Genomic DNA, 18,259 nt, shown 5'->3' with positions numbered 1-18,259 from the left:
CACTGTCGCGCTTCAAAGTCCATTAACCAGAAGCCTGCAGGCCTTCTTCAACAGTTGCTCATCCCTTCTCGTCGATGGGCGCACGTGAGTCTCGACTTTGTCGCACATCTTCCCCTTACAACGACAGGGCACGACTCGATTCTTGTCATGGTCGACTCCCTCAGCAAGATGGCTCATTTCGTTCCTGCGAAGAAGTCATTCACAGCAGCAGACACCGTGGAGCTTTTCGCAGACCCCCTTATCCGCTATCACGGTTTTCCAGAGGCGCTCATATCGGACCGCGACCCCCGTTTCCAGTCGGATCTTTGGAACCAGCTCTGTCGCCGCTTTAACATCAAACGGTGCATGTCCTCGTCCTACCATCCCCAAAGAGACGGCCAAACTGAACGGGTTAACCGCACACTAGAGCAGATGCTTCGTACCTATATCAAATCTGACGAACGCGAGTGGGAGCGTTTGCTTCCGGCCCTGGAACTTGCCTACAACACCACAAGTCATTCATCCACTGAGCTCTCTCCTTTCGAGGTCATGATTGGAGAGAACCTGTTGACTGCTGCGGACCTTGATATCGTAGGCGCGTTAGCTCCTACGCTCACTCCTCCGATGACTAAGCTTTTCCGGCAGCTCTGCGACAGAGCACAGAGTCACATCCTGGAGGCAAAATGGCAGCAGAAGTACTACGCAGACACAAAGCGCTGAACAGTGGAGTATGCGGTGGGAGACAAGGTCTGGCTCAGCAGCAAGCACCTACCGCCTTTCAACAGCTGCCCTAAGTTCAAGCCCCGTTACCGCGGACCCTTCGAAGTCATCAAACGCATAGGAACTGTCGCTTACCGTCTCGCTCTGCCTCCCACTAATGAATGCCATGACGTTTTCCACGTTTCGCAGCTAGTTCCCCACCGCCCCCGCCCTCCCGCTTTGGCTCCCTCGGCAGCCGACGCTGCCTGGCCTCCTATCCACGATGCAGCAGTCAATCCCACAGAGGAATACGAAGTCGACTATATTATGGACCAACGCGGCTCGGGAGATGCAGCCCAGTACCTCGTGAAGTGGCGCGGGACCCCTGAAGATCAAGCTACATGGGAGCCAGCTCATCACCTTACTAGCTGCCCGGCTTTGCTTCTCGCTTGGCGACGCCGCCAATGAAGACGTCTTCAGGCTCGAAACAACATTGGTCCTTCCGAGGCTTAGAGGTATGGGTCCGTCACATTCCACCGCCTACAGCAAGGGCACCCCTCAATGAGGAGGGGTGAGGGAGCGCTGCGCACCGCGTGCGCTCACGACGTCAGCTTTAGAAGAGCACAGATATTGAAAAAGGCAAAAGTAATGTGTTCTGGGGGTAGGTCTCTTCAGTCCGGCAAGGGGGGAATTTGTAGTGCACAGGCACTACAATGGGGCTGGCTAGTGTCCGAGAGATGATAGCTAGCTAGCGACCTACAAGGGGTCGCAACACTGGAGGAGGACAGGACCCTCCTAATAGGAAAGAATTAAGAAAAGCTGTCTATTAGTTCAAATGAATACGTAAAATGTGTGGAAATTGTGTGGAGACTGGGGCTGGTGATAGCGCCGGCACCAGTGCGGGCCTCCTCCCCATAGGGCCTACGAGGCGAGCTCCCAGAGTGGGGCGAATCGAACAGACAGATTTGAAACACTTAAGAACTGTTGTATTTCGATGGAATAAAGCTATAGTGTCCGAGAAATGTGGCTACGCTAGGCGTAGTTTGTAGGCCTGCTCGAGGGGCAGGTAGCAGCGTAGTCGCAGCAGTAGGCACCGCGCACTACAGCAGGCCTCCTCCCCACAGGGCCTAGGAGGCGAGCACCCCAAGTGGGACGACTCGAACAACAACAGATTTTGGAAAGTTAAGAATAACTGTATTTCGATGTACATAAGCTACTGTTTCAAGGAAATGGGCCAACGTTAGGTGCCGTTTGTAGGCCCTGCTCGAGGGGCAAGTAGCAGCGTAGTCGCAGCAGTAGGCGCTGTGCACTACAGAAAATCTCAAAAGATGGCTAGCGTAACATACTCATAAGTAAACAGCTTCTTTCTGCACGTTTCATATTCGAGTTGAAGAAGACAGCGGCTTTTTCTTCTGTTTCAGCACAGCACCAGCAACCTCAGCCGATGCCCAACTCTGCAACCAACAAATTGTGTTTGGGCATGGGATTACGATGCATTGTACGTGCTAACCCCATGTTTGAGATCTCGTGCTGCTAGAGCTTGTTGAGGAAAGATATTGCCTGCATTTCACAATATTTCCCGCAAAACAGGTCAAAGGCTGTGCCGTGATCGTTCTAGGATCACTCCGAAACTCATGGCCCTGGGGACCTGTCGAAAGCCAGTCTTATTTTCCATTGCTTCCCGCCAAATTCTAACACATTCCAAACCTGAAAGGATGGTATTCATTTGATTAGCGCTCACAGCATAACCCGTATGATCAAATTTGTCTAGAGCAACTCAACATTAGCTGAGCGCAGTATGCATACATTCACCGTGCAATTTGGTTAGCAGCGCTTCCACTCACAGCACGTTTTCATTCAGGCTATGCTCACGAATCAGCGCCGCACAAGCGCGTGGAATTGTTCCTCTACCAAGTTACTCAGCAAGCAGGTAATCTGTTTGTGTGTGACATAGCCGCAAGCTTAAAGTGTCCCAGAGCATACGGGAAAGCAGCCTCAGCGTCGTCTGCCCCGTACGCTGAAACCTTTTCTTCATTTTCTTTAAGAAGAATGTTCGTATGCTGCTCAGCCTAACGAATACGTTTGCAATAGTAGGAAAACGCCATACAGCACTTTTGCTACCGGAATAAGCTGCAGGTAATAAACGCCGTTTGATGTCCCAAATCTTCAATCATGGAAACTGTTTCAGCTTTCCAGGTAGCAATATTCACTCTACTTCGTACTTTTTGCTTCTATGCCCAGGCCGCCAGTTTTCCTAAATCTGTCGCAGCTCAGCTGGACACAACATAGCTTTCTCTCAGTTTAATACCAAATCTTCACAAAAGTCAACTTGAAAACCTTTAAGTGAAGCAGAATGCTCACTTTAGTAAGCAGTTAACCCAATGCGCCGCCATGAGTAACAGGATAAATATTTAATGGCCTTTGCAGTTCCGTTTGCTTAGATTTTTCAGCATGAAAGATTACTAACAGTGGGGACAGCGGCCTTGAAAAAACTGCAGCGGGTATAAACTTTCAGTAAATATAGCTTTTGAATGTATTGCACAACGACAGTGTGTGCAATGCAAGAAGTTGCTGGAGTTGCCTTATATAGGTGCCTAATTTCGTGAGGAGCTGGGAGCACGCTGACTCTGCCTTGAAAACAGGGAAGAGACAAGGCGATCCAACAATATGCAAATTAAAGGGAACCCTAAATTGTTCCAAATGCTTGCACTCCCGGTGCCAGTGTTGGTCGGTGGTCGGGCTTTATCGCAGAGCAGTCGCATGAAGCAGTGCCGCTCTTGCTGAGCCTGAATCCAGATGAGGAGCATTGGAGTTGTTCACCCAAAAAAACAGGCCACTGCAACAACCACATACACCTCCCAACATGCGCTGAAGGCATACTCAATGTTTTGGGTAGCGTACTCGGCACATCTTGGTACACGGAGGCGCGGCGGGCTCTTTGGCACCCCTTCTGGGAGGAAAGTGAGGTTGGCAGCCCGTCTTTTGTTGTCTGCTTCTTGAGCACCATTGTGTTGAAAGCCAGCGACTTGCGCCTTGCGGAAGACACGTGATTACTCCCACAGTTTCCCCCGTGTTAAATATCTGTTCAGGGCCTCGCGGAACTCGCTAATGACAGCTTCAGTACGGCATAGAGTATGTACTGTGTACTTCGTGATGACTGTGAACAATGATTTACGCTACTTCAGCCTCTGGTAACATAGGTGTGTTGTATATTCTCGCCCCCACTTCACGGGAACCAATACACTGCGCACGGTCAGAACACAATAGTAGATTAACATCGTCCAAGACCCCAGGAAAGTTTTCAAGGGGGTAGATGCTCTGCAGAGGGACAACAACTGACCGTGTGGTGATTTGGGTAAGAAATGTAGAGCAAGAGAAGCAAGAGGAACAGCAGGACAGTTTACCGCTTCGATGCCGAACTGCAGCATGAAATGTGAATAGAAAGCATCACGACTTCAAAGAAATAAAGGTTCTTAGCTATGTAGTTGACATTCAACGCCTACAAAGGCGAGCAGCAGCGGGCCGGAGCAGCGTCAGCCCTTCTGGCGGTGCTACCATGCGAACCAGCAGTAGCCGGGCGTCTTACATTGATCACCTCGGTTAAAATAGAGTGCCATGGGCTCATTTGTTTTTACTTTGATGCAAAGGGGACGTTAGTAAAGCTGACGTTGAGTTGTACAGAGCGGCTCTGCCCCCCTGCCTCCCACACAGCCAAAATGGATGAGGAATATGACGTGAGGAGAAGTTTGTATGCTCCGTTGAGGCTTAACAGAGCTAGAGGCCTTGACTGTGTAATGTTGTGGTAGAAACAGCAATTGTAGTGGGAACAGCAGTAACTCTAGGCGCGGCAGTTTGCCGGTGTCTTGTAAAAAGGACCTTACAGTTTGATTGTCGGAGTTGCCTGCGGGTATGGAGTGTTTCGTTGCATGCCCCGTTTCCGAAGATGTTTCAGTGACTGCAATCTCGTGCTCTGGCAGCTGCGACACAGCACCACCCTTCACAGCAGGAGCGTTTCTAACACGAGGGCCAGTCATACAAGCCGCATTCTCGCTTCCTCTCCCTTTTCCATCAATCCGATCTCTTTCACATTTGCATGATCTGCGCGGGCCATTCTGGCTTCATATTGAAAAGCCTTAACCTGGAGTGAAGCAGTGGGTGTGGGTGTACTTCTTGGGCTTCTCTGTTTAGGTTGTAGTTTGCGGCACTGGTCTCAAGGAGTGTATCTTGAGTGGCCTCCTCTCGTCAGCTGGAAAGAAGGTGCTGCATTTGGACCGGAACAACTACTACGGAGGAGAGTGTGCATCTCTCAGCCTCACAAATCTTTACAACAAATTCAAACCAGGTGGGGACCCCTACCTGATACAGCACGGCACGAGGCAAAATGTCACCCTATTTCTGCTTGGTGGCCTTATGCCCTATCGCCAAAGCACATTCGTGCGCTTTATGTGCATGTTGATATCTGCCGTCGTGAAGTAACACGGCGCGGGCTGATGATACGGCCATTGATGATGCAAGAGCTTCTGTTTGTTTCTTCCTGCAGCCGCCTCTGTGGATTGTCCCCTGTTGCCGTTACATTGTGTGTTTGTATGCATTTTATTGGGCGTTGGTCTCTTTCGCATTTTCTGTCCAGGTACTTCCCCTCCTCCTGAATATGGGTCCAACAGAGAATGGAACGTAGATTTGATTCCAAAGTTTGTAATGGCATGCGGAAAGCTCGTGAAAATCCTGCTGAAGACGAAGGTTACGAGGTGCCATTTTCCCCTTTCACATTTGCTATAGTCCCTCGTACCTATTCGCATCAGTCTTTTTGCATATTTCGTTCTGGCTCCAGATCTTCCATACTCTCGTGCTGTTATTTTTCCCCGCATGCCCGGTCGATGTCTGCTGGCGCTGCTTGCAGGTACTTAGAGTGGCAGGTGGTGGAGGGGACTTTCGTTTATCAGTACCAGAAAGCCGGCTACTTTTCAGGCGAAAAGTACATTCATAAAGTACGCTGCAGTCATCTCACTGGCCTAACTGCAATTGCTGGAGGTGCCGTTGCTGCTGCTGTTTTGTCTGTGGTTGCTGCATCGAGAGGAGGCACAGCATTGCAGCGGGCTGTAGCAGGCTAGAGTGGAACTGCTACTTTCCTGCACGCTAGCACATGTGTCCTTCATAACAAATTGCATCTGACAGTCTGTCTTGCACTTCGTGGCTTTAGGTCCCCGCTACAGAGTCAGAAGCTCTCATGTCTCCTCTGATGCCTTTGCTGGAAAAAAACCGCTGTCGCTCCTTCTTCGCCTATTGCGCACAGTGGCAGGCAGACAAGCCCGAAACTTGGAAGGGGTTTGATCCGAAGAGGCACTCGATGGAGCAGGTAGGCACTGCCGGGAGGACTAGCGAAGCGCGTCGCGCTAACATGTTAATTTGTGAGCACATACAGAATGTGGCTTGTGGTTGCACGCATCGGATCTGTAATAGCAGATGCAGTTTGCTAGTCATTGCGCCTCAGGTCTACAAGTACTTTGGACTTGAGACGAACACGATTGATTTCGTCGGCCACGCGGTGGCACTTTACACTTGCGATGAGTCCGCATGCACTAAGGCTTTGAAACCCTTAGTCTAGACTACGGGTCTTCGTGCTCAGGGATCGGTCAGGAGGCGTGTGAGTGTGTTCGTGTCTCGACGTCTTTCACAGCATGGTTGCAAGTCGTCGTGTGCTGTTTTCCGGTATTTTATGGTGGCGTGTCATGCTTGTGTTTTCGCGTGTCTTCCAGTGTCTAGGTGTGGATGCTAATCATGTTGCATGCCAAATGTCGTACGGCATGTTCCTTTTCCCGCAGCTACCTGAAGCAGCCGATGCAGGAGACGATGGAACGGATTAAGCTCTACATGTATTCTGTGTCGCGCTACGGGCGTTCACCTTTTATATATCCGGTTTACGGACTTGGTGGTCTGCCTGAGGGCTTCAGTCGCCTCTGCGCCGTGAACGGAGGGACCTACATGTTGAATGCGCCAGTGGACTCCTTCGTCCTTGACGAACAGGGTAAAGTCTGCGGAGTTAAAACGAAAGATGGCCAGGTGCGACTCAGGGATTAAGCCAAGAATTTAGGGTTTATTGCTTACGTTAACACTCTTAAGTCTCGCATTGCAAAGTGTCTTCAGAGCTTGGCAGAAAGTGTTCTGAAGTCGTCCTTGTTTTCCCTTTCTTCGTGTAGCTTAGGTTAAATGGACCACTGTTTGAGGGATGTATAAGATCACGCGAGGTCGCCAAAAGGAGAAAGTTTCAAGGGCATCATTGGATGCAGAACTAGTTTAGGTGAACTTACGTGGGCATTTTTGGTGTGTGGCGCAGGTCGCTCGGTGCAAAATGGTGGTTTGTGACCCATCTTATATTGCTGAGCAGTTCCCGTCACGCCTTAAGTGTACGGGCAGAGTCATTAGGTGCATTTGCATATTAGGAGCGCCCGTCCCTTCTACCAATGGCAGCACCAGCTGCCAGATAATCATCCCTCAAAGGCAGCTAAACCGTCACAACGACATCTACATAATGGTCGTCTCTAGCCCTCACGGAATTTGCTTGAAGGGAAAGACCATTGCGATTGTCAGCACGACAGTTGAAACGGATGACCCGGAGAAAGGCACGTCTTAGGTTTTCAATTCTAGAGATCGGAGCTTTGCACCTACAAAAGTGGGGGGTTGTTTGAGAGCATTTCTTTTAGTGTTGATTTGCTTTGATGATGGTCTCACTGCCTGCATTTTGAGAGGAAGGTCATGCATCTTTGGGTCACCCCTTTATGTGTGCAGCATAGTCAGCAACTTTTGCCGTGGTCAGGCTCCATAAAGTGTTAGTGCTGCGCGATCGTTCTAGACTGGATTTATTTTGCTGTGGTTGCAGAGCTCGCTCCTGCGCTTAAGCTCTTGGGGAATATCGAAGAAAAGTTTGTGGCTGTAAGCGACCTGCTGGAGCGTACAGACAACGGCAGAGATAGCAACATCTTTGTTTCCAACTCGTTCGATGCCACATCCCACTTCGAGTCGGCAACGCAAGATGTTCTTAGGATGTAAGTGACGCGTGAATCGTGAAGAGAACTGAAATAACCGTATGAAGAATGGATCAAGATATAAAGCTCAAGGCAGCAGAGACGTACATACATTACGATGTACAGAGGATTACATGTAGGGGATAGGTTAGAGTCAGGCCTCAGAACGAGATAGAACTGTGCAGATTCTGAGGTGTTGAGTACAAGCATTCAGAATTGATATACAGGCAATCTCGCAAACACACGGTGAGCAAGAAGCGACAGAGGCACCGATATCCGAAGGTGCTGTCGACGAGCAATTCTAATTATGGATACAGTGGCATGAAGGACAGCTCATCGAGCCGAAATTCTGGTAGATTTTCGCCGAAGGACCTTTATCGTTTCTTTCTTGAGTTTGAGGCGCGCCCATAGCTTGCTGTATTGAATGTCCCAGCCGCGTTCTTACGTGCTCATTTAGACTAGCTGTCTTTGTCGGGTTCGGGGGTTTACAGGTGGGAAGACATGACGGGGGAGCCCTTAGATCTGTCTGTTAAGGCGGAGCCAGAAGACCTCCAGGAGCAGTGAAGGTATAAAAGTAACCAAGTTGTTTTCGTGCTGCATAAGTATGCACGGAGCCGTCACGCTCGACTACCATCTAAGTGAAGTCTCGAATAAGTCCTGTGACCGCGGCTGCTACAAAAACAGCTGGACTTCGTGTTGCTTCCAATGTGTTGCAGGGTGTCGGTGAACGAGCTGAATTCCAATTTTGCGTTTTTGCGTTATGGTCTGTTGGATTCTGGCATGTGATTAAAAGGTTTTTCTCTATGCCAGTGTGTCGAGCTTTTGCATAGGCAAACGTGCTCTCGGAACGGTTTGGCGCTGTCGGTGCCGGCATCACTATCTGCATTTGTTGCTGCTTCAGCTTCTTCGATCGGAAGTTTGAGGATTTGTAGCAACGTGGGTAGAAAGTAGAGTCGATGTATTTTTGGCAGCTAGCTATGCGGTTCCAGATACCGTAGCAGGCACTTCCAGGGCTTATTTAGCGCGAATGCGCTGCATTTTCGTACTGCAGCGGGCGCAGTAAGGAATGTAGAGTCTAGGTGCACCCTACAAAAAGTGACAGTCCTTGCGTTAGTGACAGCGTTGGCAACAGCATTACATCCAGCAGGAGCAGCGGATAGCACGCATGGTCATGGCAGGGATGAACGAGTACAGCTGCTAAGTAAAATTTGTGCACAGCGCAGTGTTTTAGCTCAGTCGTGGAGGATACATGCGCTGCAAATGGGGCGATTGCCAATCAAAATTGTGCTTAGTGACGGTAGTAGCGAGCAGCAATGTTAAATGCGAGTGCCTCTCCTGATGCTGGAGTGTGAGAGTAAGAATATCTTTGGTACACGGACTCCTTATTGCCAATCGCCCCATTTGCAGCGCATTTATCCTCCTCGACTGAGCTAAAACATTGCGCTGTGCGGGGCACTGCCACGTTTTGGAGTACTCATAAGTGCACGCGCGTCATTCGGCCTTGTACCGGTGGTCATGATCTGCAGCGAGTTAAGCAACTGCAAAATCGATGGTGCTACGTCGCTGCATGTTGACAGAGGACAACTTACAAACCAACCTAGTGGCAGTCCTCTGGAGCTTGGCACGTCTTGTTCCCGTTAACTGTAGTTGTTGAGTTCGTGCTGGAAGCTTGCAATTTGTGAGCGAACCATACCGCTGCGTGTTAACCTTGGACGCCTTACGAACGAAGCTAGTGGCGGTCCCTTGGCTCATCTTGGAGCCCGCCACCTGCTGTTGCTGAGTCGTCTGGGGAAACAAGTTTTTTGCGAGGGCCGGAGTGCATGTTTTGTGTTTATCGAACGGACACGTGCCGGCTAGGGCACAATGCCACAGGACACCTCATTGCAGTACACGCAACAGGCCCTCCGAATAAATTCTCGCTGCGCTTTTTATTGCTCCCTGTACATTCTCAAGTGTAAATCGAAATACTGAAGTGTCTGAAGTGTACCAATGGAACCCTGAATGTAACAACACTGCAGCGGCAACTTCAACACGTCTTCACAAGCATTTACCCCCTCATCGCAACTTGTGAAGCATAAAGCTCGCAAACGCGAAGTACCATTAGTCATACATCTTACGTGCACTTAGTGTAGGGGCTGAAATAAAAGAGCCAGTAAACTTGTTGGTTTAGTGTCTGCATCCTCACGCCGCGCACGAAAAGTGGATGCCCGGAGAGGATTTTCGCATGATTTTGTACAGCCATCTGCGCCAAGCATAAGACTAAGACCTAATCCTTCGCTAAACTGTCCATATTTTTGTTCAATACAAAGGCTGCTGCAGCTAGAGCCACAGCAGCAGCTTGAACAGACACTACTCAACGGCCTCCTCTGCCGAAGGTCTGTGTTAGTACGTACAGAGCAGCTGCGGCGATTGCCGCAGCGCATCACTGCACCAGCCACTCCAACTACGCGCTATCTTTACAAGTTTAGAACCCCCTGACTTCCGATAGCCTCCCTCCTATGAGGTGGCCATCTAGCTCCATCTCTGCCCATTGTGTGTCGGTGAGAGGTGGGAGACGGTCTACTTGTCTCCTCAGGTTCGCTGCGTGTCTGCTGCTCTTGCAGTGTACGCGCAGCTCCGCTGCATCTTTAAGCGCCTCGTTACAGATGCGACATTGAACCCCACCGCGCGTTTTCTGCTGCTCCTGTAGGTGAGCGGTCTCTGAAGGATTAACAGAGCAAGCACCAGCAGCTGGCTCAGGTCCCCGATGCTGCTGCTGCAGAGGCTGCGCATCTCTTTGCAGCCAACTGAGGCCGTCTTGCGTCAAAGTGTCTTCAAACTCGGGTTGTTCACGCTGCTGCTTTTGCTCTTGCTGCTTCTGCAACTCCAGTTTCTGTTCTTGCAACTTCCGTTGCTGCTGCAGCTGTCTCTTTCGAAGGTGCTGTTTCGTTCGCCGTGGGGCATCATCAATGTCTTTAGAAAATCTCTCGCGCTGATGCACGCAAGTCGACGCATGCAAGGAACAAGGCACTCCCACGAAGCCTCCATAAACTCCAGGCTGTTGCTGAGACTGTTGCTGCTGTTGGCGTTGTTTTCTCCCTCCACGACCCTTCCTCTGCGCTCGAGTACAGGTGTCTTTCCAGTTGTCATCACCCCATTCAGCACAACAGCAGCAGCAAAGTTCGTTTTCGCAACTGCTGCTGTTGCTGCTGTCACCAATACGGCTGCCAGTGTCTTCTGCAGCAACAATGTCTAAGGTGCTTAGACACCCATCTCCATCATGATCTCTGGCATTCGAAGCCGACTCTACCTTAAATCCTGTGTCTGACTGCTGTTGCAGTTTCTGCTGGTCGTGGTTCCGCTGGCTGATATCCTCGAGACGCATCTGCTGCGCCTCATACAGCTGCAAATCTCTCTCGCGCTTCTCCTGCTGCTCTTTCTCAAACTGACGCTGCTCCTCCTCTTCTTGCATACGCAGCTGGCTGAGCTGGTATCGCGCCATCTCTTCCTCTATGTACTCCTGCTCCATAAGCTGCTGCCGAAGCAGGCGGCCTCGCTGCAGCTGGCGCTCCTGCATCATCAGCTGGCTTTCGCGGAGCTCGTCCAGTCGCTGCTGTTCCTCTTCTTGCTGCTGCTGTCGAAGTCGACGCACTAGTCGCCGCTGCTCTTCTTTCTCTCTCCGTCTCTGGCGTTCTTTGCCTCGTCTCTCCTTTTCTTGTTTCTCCTCTTCCTCCTGCTGTTGTAGCTGCTCAAGCATCTTCTGGTGTTGCTGCTGCTGCTGCCGCTGCTGCTGCAATAGGTGCTGGTCTTGCTGCGGGTCGTACAGACAATTCCAAGTGACAACGGTGAGGGAGCCTCCAGCTTCGTGCGCCTTTTCTTCGAGCTCCCTGTATACTCCGGGAGGGACCAGAAACACAATTCGCCACTCTGACGGCACTGCTGGTGCCGACTCTGTTGTGGCTGCCGAGTCGTCTTCCTGCTGTCGTTGTAGCAGCAGCAAGTCGATTTTTGGTTCCTGCGTCTCTATGATGCCGGCGCAATCTCGCACTATGAAGTGCAGCATAGATGCAGCAGCAGCTGCTGCAGCAGCTGGAGAGGCAGCAGTGGGTGCAGGGAGCGGCAGCTGCATGTTCAGCTTCATGAGACGCCTGCGTATCTGATTCGGATTGTGCTGTTGCAGCAGCAGCGCTGCATGCAGTGCCTGGGCCTTCGCCGGCTGTTGTAGACGCACCCCAAATCCCAAGCTCTTCAGAGCTGCTGAGACAGCTGAACGAGAAATGGGCAGTCCAGTGACAGCTGAGTACGTCAAATCCACGACACAAGTAACCACATCATTAAACAGCGACTCAAGCTGCTGCCGCCGCTCCAGCTCCGACACCTGAAGATCCCCTGAACAGACACGAAAGACAAATCTCAACACGTAAAGCACGTGGCTTCCTGACGCTGTAAGCAGAAACTCAACAGGCGCTCGCACGGGGTGTGGAGTACCATCAAGGGAAGCAACAAGCACACACACACACACACGAGAGGCACATGCGAGCGTTTCCCGGAGACGGAACGCATCGGTTTAATGAAGGTTCCCCACGCAAGACGATTGCAAAGTGATGAAGCACACTGCATAACCGACTTCAGTCTGCCTGCTTCTCACGCTGCTTGTTCGTGTTCCCTCGTTGTACGTCGAGTAACAGGCAACAGAAAAAGAAAGATACAGACGAAACAGGAAGCAGGTTAGATTAACAACACTGGGGGGCCGATTCGGTCATAGTGTGAGCCAAACAAAAAGCGAAAAGGGAAAGGGCTGCTCCACCTTTCTCCAGTATCCTCAAGATGCAGGCCCGTTTGTCATCCGTCCCAAAATATCTAAGTAACTCCGCCTTTCGCGCTAGCTCTCCCTTTGCTACATTTTGGAAAACTGCGTCCACCTGCAGAACCTGAGCATCGAGCCGCACCAGCATAGCAACAGCTTAAGCTGCAAGAAAACTAAGAGCAGCGCATGCAACACCAGCAGCTACTGCAGCGTCTATGACTTTCTCCAAGGAGTCCTGCTGCGGCGGGCTCTTCTGCTGCAGCTGCTATCGCCATGATGCCATGCTGACAGCACACAGACTGACAGCAGCCGTATTTTGTTTCTACGCCGCAGCTGCTCCTTTTATCCTACGGGCTCTGCGCATGTCAGGCGATTCAGCGGAGGGTGCCGTTATGTCTGCATGACTGAAGATGAGCTTGCCTCGTTCAAGTCTGTCTCTTTGCCTGCGGAAGAAGGGTGTACACAAGCCACAAATGCACGATAGATTGAACAGCGGTGAACAAACCAACAAACCGGGAGCCTGCAAGCCTCTACAGGCGTAAGGCAGTCACAAAGTGACGTGCAAACAAGCCAGTGATTGGCTAATTCACGGCGGCGACTTGCTTGTGAGAGCTGGGGTCAACAATCGCAACGAGCTCTGCGCCATGCGAGAAGTTATCTAAGGCACTGAGTGTCACACCCATACACGTGTCCTCACCTTCTCTCCAGTTGACCACTTTGTTCTTATAGCACGCGACCTCAAAACGCTCCCCCCCTAAACGCAGCCTGACAACGGCTACGTTCGTCAAACGGACCTGCGTAACAGGTTGCTTCAAGGCCATGTTGCCTAGTGTTAAGGTCTCCACTTCTACGGTTTTAACACTTGTGCCTCAAAGAGCAGAAACGGGGGGAAAAGGTAGAAGTCCCAATGGGCAGAGAATCCAACAGCCAAGAAAGCGAACGGACCCCGGTAACCAAACGAGCGACCACGAAGGTCTACTTGGGTCCCAGTGTGAAGTCAAAATATGCAGTTTAGAGGGTTTCGATACCGCTACTGAAGAAAAACAGCTAATTTCCACTAGATGATTAAACAAACAACGCGAACACACAGTTAGCTACTGCGTGCATGCAAGCACTGCGCTACTTGAAATGCTTTGCCACTGTGGCCAATGTAGGAAGCTTGAGAGCTGCAACGAAGAACTGGGAGTTCTTGATGCAGATTTTATCATGTAGTGAACACTACCTCTCAGATCATTTTTTGCCGCAGATGTTGGAGAAAACGGCAAGCGTGGCGACGTGTTCCCAGCACTCTGAATGCTTGTCGGTTCCAGTGGTTGATCGAGAACTTCTGAAGGTGGCATCATCGAAGGATAATTTGCGCAATTCTGTATAGCTGTGGGTTGAAGAGAATGGTGTGTACTGTAGGTCTTGCGTATTCACACATTCGCACGACACAAGTGTTACAAATGGATTCCGGCCTCCAGCAGTGAGCCGCTTGCAGCCCATAACAAGGTACCAATTCTCACATATGTGGCACTACCTCGAGAAACTCCGCTTTCAGTGATGTGGTAGACTGCGCTGAAGTTGCTGACCATGCGCAGACAAGTTAACCGCGAAGCATTCTACTGCACCGGCAGTCTTTTGGGAGTGCGGATTACAACGAGATCATACTTCCCCCAAGGCATCTTGCGAAAATTATGTGCTTATCTTAACGGCTTCCACAGCGTTGCTTGCCACGGCGCTTGAAGTACCGCGTTTCTGTAGCTTCGACATGGCCTCTTCTTAACTGAAGAATCCCCCATGCCGGCCGCCTCTTTACAGGAACGCGTGCCCTTAGTTTTACTGGTTTATGTATCCCTAGTATCTCTCAACGCTGCTCTATCAGTGGTAGTCTTGCTAATTGGCTCTTGGTGGCTTCGCATAATCAGTATTTTCTTAGTGGTATAGGGAGACACTGTTGGCGGAGAATTTGGAGCTACTACTGTCCGTGACACAAGGCACCTGGAATCAGATATTCCTGCTTTTTCTCTCTCAAACGCTCGTGTTGCCGCTTTAATAAACTCCGTGGATGGCCATCTGGGGTCCCGCTGTCACTTCTAGGGCTCTTCCATTCGCTTGAAGTGCCATTATCAGCTACGTCTTGTGAGCAACTTTGTATTTATTTCTGACCGTGCCTCGCGTTTTTCGTTGCATGAAGGTGTTAATTGCCATCGCCCCTTCGCGAGCGGCAATCAGTGAGCCTAGCACTCCGAGATCTGCATTCTCACAACGTGAAACGGGCGGCCACTTGTTCTTGCCCACATATCCTCTGGCCAGATCCTTACTTTTTCCGCGCTGACGGCAATGCGTCTAGCTTTTTGCCTGCCATTGTCTTGCCACAACCCACTTTCTTGAAAGGCCGGCCTTTGCCTGCCAATGTCTTGCCACAACCCACTTTCTTGAAAGGCAGGCCTTTCCGCAAGGCAGGCCTTGCGGCGCACGCAGCGAACTGGCGATATCAAGCAGTTGTAGCTACAGCCTGAACTCGAAGCTGTTGAAAGATACCTTTACCTTTCTTGTCATTGAGCTCAGCCTTTCTTGTCTTCTCTTTCAAGGACTGCACCACTGTTCTGGCCTGTGCTCTCGCTGCAAGAGAAATTGAGGGCAGGCATTGTAACTATTTTGTTTGCTCGCTGCCTTCTCTACACCGGCTTCCCTGCCGTCACAAGCTCTAAGCTGCTTCTATTATGCAGTGTAATCACATTTCGGTGAGTTTGCTCCGTAAAATTTCCTTCACCGGCCATACCTAGAGCGCGCGCTGAAGCTTTTTGGTACTGTGATACAGCATAATGCCATTTTTAGTTGCAGGTTCAAATTACCGCACATGGCATTCCTAATAAATCGTCAAGTGATTTGCAGGCCTCTTAGTTCATTCTAGTTTAATGACTCGGCAGGCGCATGTCACTTCTCTGTGAACATCCAAAACTTATTTCTGAAAATAGAACACCGAAAATGTGGACGTGAACCCTGCGTGTCCATTTCATGGCCTAGACGTCGACGAGTAATTCAAATACCGTAGAAAATGGGCACGTAAATACCAAGGGCCGCTGAGGTTCACTGTTGCTCACCTGGGTTGTCCTCCCTCACAGCATGCACTTAGGGAAAAGCGAGAGCTCTTTCTTGATTTGGCACCAGATGATGCTAGCGCTTTCTTGGTTTTGCTTCGGAAGATGCAAGAGGCCACTGCATTTCTTATCAAGGCGCTATGTGAACCAGGCATCTTCAGGTTAGTGGAGTGTGGTGCAGAAGTTTGAGGTAATAATGCTGCCTGAACACCAGACTTTTCAGACAATTCTCTTTGTAGTCCTTGGAATACCCCCGAGGAGCTGTAGGTGTATGCGGCCACCGTACAGCTGTGTGACACCTCTTGAATACTCACATGAATTTTTCGTATATGGCATTTCTCCCGCTCGTCGCCGTGACTCACTCCTGCACAGTAGTTATTTCCACGCATACACTTTATTGCTAGAGCCATGTGATGCTACTGATGGGGGCGAGCTTTTTGATGTATTTACGGCGGACTATCGATCTAAGTGACTGGGAAGCGGTATAACGCAGGCTTTTAGAAAGCCTCGACAAAACGCTGTAGCAGAGCCTTTTCTTGAGGGAGTTGGCTAAGGCACGGTGGAACGGAAACCCTGAGGAGTACACGGAACATTTTGCGGCTGTAGCGGAATGCGGCGTGGGGTCGCCCCCGAAGAACTCGCTGGCTATTATTGCACACGGCTACCAACGGACCTTCATCTTCTCATAGCCAATAAGGGGCAGGTGAAGTACCCTTCATGGGAGCAAGCGGCAGCAGCCGCAGCGCGACTCTACCAACCTAAACATATAGCTCTACAGCTGCGAGAAAGGAGAAATCGAGCCATGAGAGCGGCTGTTCACGCAAGTGGACCCCGTAAGAACCAGGAGAACGAAAGTGGTCAAGAGGGAAACTCCGGAACGACTATGAGTGTCTGGGTCGAGGACACTCGGCACGCGTTTGTCCAAGCAAGGGAGAACGTACCAAGCGTCCGGGTGAGGCCTGTAAAAAGTGTGGAGTTGTGGGACACTATGGTCAGGACTGTCCTGCATACGACCGAGGCAGGAGTGAGACAGAGGGCCAGAGCAGTAGACAGCCCACCCGTCCCATCGCTGAGAGGAATGACAGCTTAAACAACAGGGACTAGACGTGGTTGGAGAAAAGCATTCTAGGCCACCTACCCACGGCAAGGGTGTGACGTGTGCGGTAGCGGCCGGCCCTAGTTGTAGTGCGCAGGCACTACAATTGTAGTACACTGCCTTCTCTACAGCGTCTACGATGCTGCACGACCCACAACTCTGGCGTTCCAAAAAATCTTCTCTTCTACAGACCCATCGGTCTCGTAACGTCTGCTAAGTTATTAAAAAGACCATTTTGTTTCAAGTTCCCAAAACCATATTTCATAAAAGTCACTTCTTTTGGTTCTCGTTCTGCTGGTCCTGTGAGGATGTGACGCGCACCGGTGCCAGCGTTGTCTGCAGCCCAAATCTAAGGGCATTCGCAGGCATTTCCAGTATATACATGTTAATTTGCCAATAAATTGCTTTTCTATTTCACTAGTAAGATGTTACAGCTCTCAATCCGCGTCTCAACCTCTTAACCGCTTATTGGTCATCAGTTAGCTATCCTCTATATGTCACCAGCAAGCCCTAGTGTAGTGCCTACGCACTAAAAGCAATAGGGCTTCCTGGTGACTTTAAGAGGGTAGCTAGCGGGTGACATATAAGAGGTTGAGAAGCTGGGAGAGCGCGAAAACTTCTTACTAGTAACGAAGTAAGGCAACTGACCACTAAATTAGCATGCGTAGACTAGACAAGTCTGTGAATACCCGAAGACTGGGGCTGGCACGGTAGTGCACAGGCACTAGAATAAGGCTTGCTGGTGACCTACAGAAAATAGCTAGCCGGTGACCTACAAGAGGTCATAATACGGTACGAGGACAGGACATTCTTAATAAAATCGAATTAAGCCAATTTGTCAGCGAATTAGCGTATATAAACTAGACGTGCCTGAAAATACCCGGAGATTGGGGCTGGCGATAGCGCCAGCACCGGCGCAGGCGTCCTCCCCACAGGGCCTAGGAGGCGAGAACCCCGAGTGGGGGGGATTTTGGAGAGAACAGATTTTGAAAAACTATGAATAAATGTATTTCGTGATGTTTAGGCTACTGTTTCAAGGAAATGCGCCGTAGGTAGACGGTTATCGTAGGCCCCTACTCGAGGGGTGCAGGTAGCAGCGTAGTCGCAGCAGTAGGTGCTGTGCACTACAAGCACCGTCGCGGGACATCGGCCCACAGGAACAAAAAAGCAAGAACCCTGAGTTGGGGGAACATTAAGAAAAATTAATTTGAGAACTTGAAAGATGGCAGCTGCAGTTGATAATTTGGTATCTTTTTCATGAGAGATGCATCGAAAGTAGAAGGTTTTTCAAAGAGTGCCCTATTCGTGGGCCAGTAGCAGCGTAGTCGCAGCAGAAGGCGCTGTGTACTACACTAATACCATTCCAGTCTCCCTCGAGTAGGGGGACAAACTACTCAACGCGGAGGATAGAGCTAATACAAGAGATGAGGACGCGCAAAGGATTCAGCCGCCACTGGAAACGCGGAGCGAAGAGGCCCCGTGTGAGAAGAGGGACAGCAGTGGGAAGTCTACAGAGGCAACAGAAGAGGGTTACAGGCCAGAAGAAGCAAAGATTGTGCCGCAGTGGTGGCGGGAGACTCTCGCGAAGAACACT

The 18,259-nt window shown here is 50.5% G+C and overlaps 3 protein-coding genes across 3 annotated transcripts; 2 read left to right on the top strand and 1 right to left on the bottom strand.

Annotated features, from left to right (window-relative positions):
* Positions 1–168: 168 nt before the first annotated feature.
* Positions 169–699, top strand: ENH_00029870 (hypothetical protein; the record flags this gene model as incomplete). Its single annotated transcript, XM_013584863.1, has 1 exon — positions 169–699. One exon carries the CDS (start codon positions 169–171, stop codon positions 697–699), a length of 531 nt encoding a protein of 176 aa, XP_013440317.1.
* Positions 700–4,394: 3,695 nt separating this feature from the next.
* On the top strand, positions 4,395–8,264 carry ENH_00029860 (RAB GDP dissociation inhibitor alpha, putative; the record flags this gene model as incomplete). The annotated part of the gene is made up of 10 exons (XM_013584862.1): positions 4,395–4,412; positions 4,867–5,020; positions 5,309–5,426; positions 5,579–5,666; positions 5,879–6,034; positions 6,170–6,246; positions 6,501–6,738; positions 7,013–7,298; positions 7,556–7,721; positions 8,192–8,264. The coding sequence occupies 10 exons, from the start codon at positions 4,395–4,397 to the stop codon at positions 8,262–8,264; spliced, it is 1,374 nt and encodes a 457-aa protein (XP_013440316.1).
* Positions 8,265–10,164: 1,900 nt separating this feature from the next.
* ENH_00029850 (zinc finger (C2H2 type) domain-containing protein, putative) lies at positions 10,165–13,307 on the bottom strand (the record flags this gene model as incomplete). Its single annotated transcript, XM_013584861.1, has 4 exons — positions 10,165–12,068; positions 12,487–12,610; positions 12,892–12,929; positions 13,184–13,307. The coding sequence occupies 4 exons, from the start codon at positions 13,305–13,307 to the stop codon at positions 10,165–10,167; spliced, it is 2,190 nt and encodes a 729-aa protein (XP_013440315.1).
* Between the last annotated feature and the right edge of the window lie 4,952 nt (positions 13,308–18,259).

Source organism: Eimeria necatrix, genomic scaffold (genome assembly GCF_000499385.1).
Source record: "Eimeria necatrix Houghton genomic scaffold, Enh_scaff217, whole genome shotgun sequence".
NCBI lineage: Eukaryota > Apicomplexa > Conoidasida > Eucoccidiorida > Eimeriidae > Eimeria > Eimeria necatrix.
The sequence above is the reverse complement of the archived record's forward strand: the minus strand, read 5'-3'. Positions and strand labels throughout refer to the sequence as shown.